Source organism: Meleagris gallopavo, chromosome 3 (assembly GCF_000146605.3).
Source record: "Meleagris gallopavo isolate NT-WF06-2002-E0010 breed Aviagen turkey brand Nicholas breeding stock chromosome 3, Turkey_5.1, whole genome shotgun sequence".
NCBI classification, from domain to species: Eukaryota; Metazoa; Chordata; class Aves; order Galliformes; family Phasianidae; genus Meleagris; species Meleagris gallopavo.
In genome coordinates, this window is record NC_015013.2 from 42,789,390 (window position 1) to 42,798,485 (window position 9,096).

The window sequence follows — 9,096 nt, forward strand, 5'->3', positions numbered from 1 at the left end:
AAAAAGAAAGAAGAAACAAAACAAACTAGAATGCTTCCATATTTTAAATTCCCACATTTCTTAATTAAAAAGTCCCCACAGTCTTCGTGATATCTGTCACTAAAAAACAACCCCCCCAAAAAAAAGAAAGTGAAACAAATTCAAAAGCAACATAATTTACCAGCACCTATTTTAAGTCTTGATTTGATACCAAATTACTAGCATTTTATTTGCAGTGGAATATGCAATTTTTCATTCAGCTCACATGTATTCCTCAGATACTGCATCATAAAGCATTGTAAGAACCTCCCAAATCATTCTAAACACACACACAAACATATATACACAGGCACTGAGAGATGTTTTTACTGAATTAATTTCTAGGTTTCTTAGTAACTTTGCAACATCTTTTGTGTGTGGACAGAGCATAAAAACACCACTGCACAATCTATGTTTACAGTGTTATTTCCAAAGAGAAGCTAAGTGTACTAGAAGGTTTATGGGACTACTGTTCACAGAAATACCTATGAAAAGATTTTATCTTAAACAAATCACAATTGATTGAATGAATTTTCCAAAGTGTAGGCATTATTCTTCTGCATGGAATTCTGTGTGGAATTCAGTGACACACCTTTGCTTCATATACACTTGATGTCAGATGCCATTCTGTCAGACTGCCCCTCTGCTGCCACCTGTCACACAGCAACAACATGGAATATTGGAGGGAAGGTTCAACTTCTACTGCCATACCACAACCATCTGCCTCTGATGACGTGCGCCAACATCATAAAATAGGAGGCATTGCTTTCAGGGCAGCCCTGGTAGCTTAGTTTTCTATGTGGTAGGGATTCTTTGTCTACTGGCTTGTCATGATGCACTTGGTAACTTCTAGCAGATTTTGCAATGCCATTGCTAAAAAGCTACAGAAGGCTCTTTTACACTTACCTTGTTTACCCTTGTTTCAAGGTAGAGCATTTTAAAAGTGAAAGAGAAAAGATTTTCTGTCATTTAAAGCATTTGGCATAGGGCATTGTACGCATTTTTGTGTTTCTCTGGCATATATTTCACTCCTTCTCAATAAGTTATATTTGAAAGATACTGTTTCTGGTTCTGTGTGCACTGGCTGCAGAGGCAAGGGAAGGCACTTGTACTGTACAACACTGACCTTACTGAGGTGACTGAACCAGGTTGCAGATGTCCTTGGGCTCTCTTTAGCACTTCAGTCAGGCTCCCTTCTTGGTACTATCCGAAGAAGAATTTGTCCATGTCTCTCTACTGACCGTGGAAATCATGTCCAGCAACTAACCATTTTCCTAACCCACTAAGCAGGTGCATGGTGAGATTATGAGGAGCCTGTCTTGGATCATTTACCCATCTCATGACCAATGTCTGTGGAACTTGCCATCCTCCCCCATTCTCTGCTCTTTGCACAGAGGGGGAGAGCTCAGCCCCTGGGTGTGTTTTCACACCCACCCACACCCAGCAGCACTTGGCTTTGCAGGGGGCGAGGAGCAATTTGCTGCTTCTGTGAATATGTCCAGGATGCAAAGGCTGGAGGTAAGGATGAAAGGGGAGCAACATATATTTCCTTTGGAGAGCTGTATCAAAAGAGAAAACAGAAATATATATATTTTTAATACCTAGGAAGTGGAAATTAAAAACTGGGTATTCATCAATGAATTCACAGTATATGAAACTCCTCTGAGCCCTATGAAAACACAGAGCTTTGCACTTTGGCCTTCGTTTCAGCCTGCCCGGGTAAGCACCCTTTATGAGGCAGTATAATTTGCAGTGACCTTTTCTAAATCTGTAGCTGCACTTCCTGCTTCACTGGAAACTACCTTTTTAGCCATGCATGACATGACTCCACACACATCAGGGAATAAATTTCAGGCTCTGTCACCAAATCCTGCAAAGTCATCTGGTGGAGCTGGCAGTTGTAGAGGTGTAGGAACTTGCTGGTACTGCTAGGCTGAGTGCTGCAGGGGATGGTGATAAGGTTTGACTGGCCTTGATTGCAAGAGAGATAGGTGCATGGAGTCAGTGTTAGATGGGGAAATGAAGGAAGAATTTAAAACTAATAATGTCAGTATTCTGCTCTTCTTTGAATAGCTGGGAGGGAGAAAAAACATTTCATATGTAATTTCCACTTAAAAAATTTCTTTATATGAATTTGATTTCCTCTTGGGATATTCAGGGTGTACAAATAACCTAATACATTCCTAAGCAGAGCTGTCTTGCTGTCTCTTCATCTGTTATAATTATTGTTCTGCCTCTTATTTGTACAGAGGAAGGATTATGCAGTGTTATAAAAGCATTTTCAGCCTTACTCCACATTTGAATGTTAAAGTACACCCCTGTCCCAATATATCTAAAGCTTCATATGCATTTAAACATCTCTTGAGTTTTTACATCTCAATTTTATTTTATTTTTTTTTTTTTCTGTATATAGAATGGTAAACATATGTATTCTTGTATGTATGTGTATGACCTTTTACAGCCAATGCAAGTTCTCCTTCAGCTGTAACTGTTTCAGGAATTCAGGTGCTATGCGTGTGGACTGTGAAAGCACCTGTTACATAATAATAAGCATATTTTACATATTAGTAAATATTATTTTTCATATTTTTATTTGTGTTAATTGTATGTAATATAACTCTGCAAGGCACTCTGAAACTCTCATTGAATTACTAAAAATCTGCTGTCCAAGGCTCAGCTGGAAAATATTCCTTGGAATTCTGTGAATTAATACTGACTATATGATCAGTTTATTTTATTTGATTTCTTTATTTGTCTTTCATGTGGTTATACTGGAAAGCCTGATGACATTTCTTATTTGGTCCTTTCCTTATTTGGTTAAGGAAATAAACTGGACTATGGATGATTTTTCTACTTTTGAAAATTATATGTTGATACGTTTTTTCAAGTAATGTGATAATCCAGTGAAGTAAAGAATGTCTCCAGCTCTCCAAGATCAATATGTTATTTTTTGATGCATCCTCATTCAGTTAAAAAATGACTGCAAAGTTCTTTAAAATATTAAAGACAACCAAAATACGGGTTTTCCTGAAATTACAGTGCAATAGCAGGAAATTAATTCATTCACATCCTAAAATGTTTAAGCTCTGGAATGTATGTCCTTTTTATAAAAATACCTAGAGACCGTTCTGATGTTTGACCAAGAAAATGGGAAATTTTGATGAAAACAAAGAAAAATTTTGAGAAAGTCTTTGCAAATTGGGGGAAAAAAAAGAGGACATCATTTTTCAGTCAAAATTACAATAATAGTTTGAAGTGTTTAAATTAAAAAAATTAAATTCAAAATTATAATAATATTTAATCTGAATTTCAAAAGTTTTCAGATGGAATCTTACAAATTCCGTTTTGATGTGCCACCTGAGTGCATCTTGAAAACCGATCTTTGTAGACTCTTTGCTTTGCTCCTGGCTAGATTAGTGCCTGGTGATGCCCCAGGGGGCTGTTGAGACATTGCAGTGCATTTTGGTAGGTCACTAGATCCTTTCAGTATCCTTTCAGAAGGGAGCTATAATAAAGAAGGATACAGACTCTTTAGCAGGGTCTGTTGTGATAGGATAAAGGGAAATGGTTTCACACTAAAAGAGGGGAGTTCCAGACTGGCTATAACAAAGTTTTTTACAGTAAGGATAGTGAAGCACAGGAACAGATTGCCCAGAGACGTAGGGGATTCTCTGTCCCTGGTAGCATTCAAGGTTGGGCTGGATAGGGGCTCTGAGCAACTCGATCTAACTGTAGGTTTCCCTGCTTACTGCGGGAGAGTTGGACTAAATGACCTTTAATGGCCCCTTCCAACTCAAACAATTCAATCATTCTATGATTCTCTGACAAATGGCATGAGCAAGTTTGTCCACATGTCAGGTTTGTCCAGTAGCTGTAGAGAAGTAGATACAACACATTTCAGCTTTAATTTATAGCGTGATACTACAGCAACGTCTCAAATTAAAATGCTTTTATTTCAATTCAAGGTTGAAGTTCAAACTTCAGGCTTATGCCAAGATCCTGAAACCTTCTAGTTCTTGAAGGTCTTGCATGTTTACTAGACTTTTCACAGAATGCAATTTTCCTTTTGATTTAAGATAAAAATACATCAAAGCTGTTCACCTTACCAAATGTGCCATCAGTATGCTTATTAGTATCAGTATTGTATAGCCCCATTGCATACTACATGATTTCCAGACATTTGGTTCTCACGCTTTGCCCTCTGTTTCATCCATACCTAGAATTTTTCTACCCTTCAGCTTTATGCAAGCTTGTCTGAGCAGTAGCCATAGAACAGTCATGCTGCTCTAAGAACATTCTTTTCCATGAGTTTCTCCTGCTTTCCCCATTCCTTTGAAGATCACCACTATCAATAACAACAAGAATAATAAATGCACAAAAAGTTATACTGCTAGGAGATCTATATGATGAGAAAACTTCAGTGAGTACTGAAACAAGTGCAGTGTTCAGCATATAGTTCTCTGAAAGGGTTTACATCAAAGTTATATCATTTAATATACACATAGAAATGATAGTTTCCATATGAGATGTGTCAGCAGACACTGCAGCTTCTTTTTATCCCCCCTGTAGTCTGTACAACTGGTGTCAGATGGCACTGCTGAGATCCACCAATTCTTTGCTAATGCCCTATTCAAAATGAGAGCCAGCATGTGACATCATGATTTCTGCCTCCCTCCTGTGCCCCTTACACCCTCTCAGATGCAAACACATATGCATTTATTTGACCCCTATGCACACTTCAATACATTAACAGTGATATACAGTCTTTCCTACTTTAGTAAGGATTCAGAATACTACCTTTGCTCTTGTGAGTTCATTTTCTGTATCTCTAAGAAACCTATTTACAAGGGTTTTAATGCAGAAATGAAAGAAAGACTAAAGCAGTTCAGTAGAAATTATCTTTTTAGTAGCAAAATCTGAATTATACATTAAAGTACCATTTATTCAATGAATTTTATTATTCTGTTTAAAAAGGCAGAGACTTTTATGTGTTTCGTATCCCTGCAAAGGTTTATTAGCTTGAGTAAAAGGTTATTATTATTCAATTGAATAATTGAATTTTAAATTATTGCTATTGCACTTCATATTATAACTGCTTTTCCAGATGCATTTGATTCTGTCAAATTTGCCTTTTAATCCCCTGTCGGGAGACCATTTTCTTCAATCATGCACTGCTGCTCACCGTCGGTAGTAGTGTCCTAATGAACACACAGAGTTCAGGCTCACATCTCCCATGTAAATTATGAAGCATACCTCTTCTAGTCAGAACATATCAGAGGCTATCTGGTGTCACATAATCCTGGATGCTGATGTGTGGAAAGCCTTCTCAGGTGATTAATGCCATAGGCATTTAATTTTCCTGCAAAGTGCTGCTGAGGGAGTAGAATGTTTACGTGAATGCAAGACTTAGGGATATGAAATGGGCATTTAGAGAAGTTAATAATCTGTATCTAATCTCCTCCAAGAATTATCTGTTGGTATTTCTATAAATAATTGCAGGGTTATTTCTTGTCGCTAATTGAATCACATATTAATTTATTCAATGTATTGTGCATTAAAAATCTTGGAACTTGCTATAAATCCCACTGCATGAATGAAGTAAATGCATGCAAAGGAAGATTAAAAATAACATTTAAAACACACATTAAATTAAAGACACAAATTACTGTGTTTTGGTGTTTGTTTATTTACTTTGTTTGCCTTATGCTCCAGCAAAAGTGGCCTTCAAAAATGTTTCTTTTTTTCCTAGAAACTGCAGTTGCTGAGCACAGCACTGAAATTCTCTATTAAGATAAGAAATGATACACAAAACAACACAACAAAATATCAGACTGAGTGGCCCTACAGTGAAAGAGTCTGTGAGCATAGTTCCTTCATTGCTATGTTCGACACTGCACTGATGTGTTAGCATGGCCAAAGGTGCTGCACTTACTTGCATGTTCCTATGAATTGCATGACTGTCTGCTCTTAGCAGACTACTTCTACCATTGCTGATGGGAGGGTTTTTCCCTCAGTCCACCTTCTACAGTCTTCCATAATTCTGAGGAAATTACATTTTAAAAAATAATAATTGATTCCTGAGATTTGACATACAATAGGAAGCACTTTAAAAGTGGCTTTGGATATTCTTAATTAGCTCAAGAATTACAGGCTCATTCCTTTTTTATGCTGCTATTAGAAGCATTTATCTCAACTGATTACGACAGAGTTGCTTCTGTCTTCTCTGGGATGAGAAAAAAATCAAGTTGCATAAATTGATAACAGTTCTTTCATACTGCCTCTTTATTACTAGATAAAACTTTGATGAAGGACATACAGAGAAGATCAATATAAGAAATCACATAAGACCTAACTTCTTTGCTACTGACTGATACTGAAAATCACAGAAATAAGCATTTGTTTTTGAAGCTCTTACTTAAGCAGATGATTAGTTTGCTGCTGGTTTTCTTGAAAGAAATACTTCACCCTTAGGAGACATACTGCTTCCTGAGTCAAGTCATTCCATGATTCCAAATACAGCGAAGTGCAGAAGGGAAACAAGAGCAGTCCATCTCATAATGACCAGCTTCATCTGGCAGCCTCTGTTCAAGGGAATAAGGTTCCACTTCCATTTCTCCCCTTGGCTGATCCTGATACACTTCTACCAATATCCAAGTAGGCTCCATGGGAAAAGACACATGTATCAGGAATGGGACTAGGTGCTATGTTTGGAGTCTTCTTCCAAAGAGCTGGAGAATCTCTCCACTAATGACATCTTCACCTGCAATTTATAGCAGCCAGATCACAGCTGCAGGGTAAACAACAAGGAATATTGAACTGGCCAGTGATATATTGTCTTTGGGCTAATATAGCTCAGGATATATACACTGCTGAAAGCAAATTAAACATTTTCCTTGAGATTCATTTAGGTAGCAGTGTTTGTTTATGCAGTCATACCTGCACATGAAGAAATGAGCAGGAGTTAAAGTGCAACTTCAATCATATAGAGCAAATCCAAATTATATTAATATTTCTCCAGCCTAATATCTGGCAAATATAGATAACTAAACTTCTAGCCATCTGTCTTAATTTGTTTCTGTCAAAAGAAGAGCAAATATTTTATCACCATTTATTGTTTGCATGTTTTCTTCCTCTCCAGAAAAGCCCAAACACTCCAACTCTGAAGACTACAGGAGTGGATAGTTTTAGAAAATTTTACTCTTCACTCACTTAAACAGGACTATTACACTTTACTTGCTTTCTGCCAGCCATTACTAAAGCCATCCACAGTCTTGGAAATCCAAATGTTATGAAGTGGAAGTGACTGTTGGGGAAAGTACTCTGGCACAAGTGAGTCATGATGACAGGCTTAATCCCAAGTCCGGCAGAAACTTAGTTGTGTTCCTTCTTTTCCTTTAGATAGTTGAAGAGAACATCCAGTCCCCCCTCAATGATCTCAGGCAGGGGTCGGGACAGAGGGTTGTGGGAGATGTGAAGGCCTTTGTCCATCGGGTTCCATGCAATCCGGGGCAGCCTGTGCAGCAGATAGAGATCATCGGGAAGAGTCTGTATGGAATTGTTATCTACATTTAGCAGCTCCAGAGCTGTGATGAAGCAGAGAGACCGCGGCAGCGTGCGTATGTTGTTATTCTCCACGATGAAGATTTGCAAGTTGACTAGATACTGGACGCTCTCTGCTATGTTTTCAAGCCTGTTGGACCCCAGGTGCAAGAAGTCTAAGCTCCTCAGTGCAAAAATGCAGAGGGGGATCTGCACAAAGCGATTGTTACTGAGGTTCAGTTTCTTTAAACTTGTCAGGTCAGTGAAGCTTGAAGGCAGTTGTGAGATGCAATTGTGCGAGAGGCTCAGAACTTCCAGCTTCCTGCACAAGCTGAGCTCTGCTGGCACTTCTGTCAGGCAGTTCATGTTAACAAACAAAACCTTCAGGTTCCTCAGCAGTCCAATCTCCTTTGGCAGGCACTTGAGGCGATTGCCACCCAGGTTCAGCACTACAAGACGGTCTAGTTTTCCCAGTGAAGGAGAAATCGCCACCAGTTGGTTACGCGAAAGGTTCAGTTTCTGCACCTCAGGCAGTCCCCACAAGAAGTCAGGGGCACTAGTCATCCCTTTCATTATAAGGCTCAAGCTAATATAATGCAGTCCCCGTTTCAGCAGTGACTTGGGGTCTTTCCCTGAGAGAAGAGCATCTTCCCATGCAGGCAACTTCGAACTTTTCCGCAGGAAAAGCATGCTCCTTCGTCCCTCGTTCTTTGAGTGCTTGGTTCCCATAACACCCTGGATCGCTCCTGATAGATGAAGGGAGATTTTCTTCTCCTGCAAGTGCTACACCAACACGCAAATACCGCCAGAGGTTGACAGCTTTCGGGAAAGTCAAAGCAAGGAGATAAGGAGGAGCCTGTGAAGTGCATCTCAGTCCACCGGGGCATTTTCCATAGTTGCTGAGGGAAAGTTTCACTTTTGGGGGCTTATGTTGTTCTTGGTGCACAGTCTGTAATGAAATACTTGCTCCAGACTTGCGAGCAAACCTGTTCAATTCAAACTGAATGCCATGAGGCAGCTGTCACTGTCAGTTGGCCTGGGCTTTATTGGACAGATATGTATCTTCACTGCAAAAAGGTCACAAGGATGCTGTATATAACTTCCCCATGTCAGCTTTCTTGGCTATCTAGTACATACCATGGCTGCAGGACAATTAACAAGAGTGACTTCAAAAAACAAACATGAAAACTATTGGAGAAAATAAGCAAACAAAAAAGCCATCATTTCAGTTTTTTTAAATTCAATTTTATTTTAATGTTCCTCATTTCACTGAAATAATTACCAGTCCAGCAGAAAACTTTGTATTCTGCAAGAATGCAGGTAAAGAATCTTCCTGCAAGTTCTTGTTTTCTGTTTTGTTTACAAAAAAGTTACGCCTTGTAACAATATTTTACCTTACATATCATCTCTGTAATGAGGATAGGACTCTTTCTATGCAGAAAGGGCACCACTTTCACTGCAGCAGTGACATTTTCCAGTGGTATCTGCGCCCACTTGGATGATCATTCACTACCCACGTTGCCAAGTGTGAGCAGTCAC

General features: G+C 38.9%; 1 protein-coding gene across 1 annotated transcript; it reads right to left on the minus strand.

The window, feature by feature from the left end:
* Positions 1-4,825: 4,825 nt before the first annotated feature.
* On the minus strand, positions 4,826-8,562 carry LRRC30 (leucine rich repeat containing 30). Its single transcript, XM_010708744.3, has one exon. It carries the CDS (start codon positions 8,284-8,286, stop codon positions 7,390-7,392), a length of 897 nt encoding a protein of 298 aa, XP_010707046.2. The 5' UTR covers positions 8,287-8,562; the 3' UTR covers positions 4,826-7,389.
* Positions 8,563-9,096: the final 534 nt, after the last annotated feature.

Coding starts and splice junctions, on each gene's coding strand:
- LRRC30 (XM_010708744.3), bottom strand. CDS start 8,286: ATGGGAACCAAGCACTCAAAGAACGAGGGACGAAGGAGCATGCTTTTC.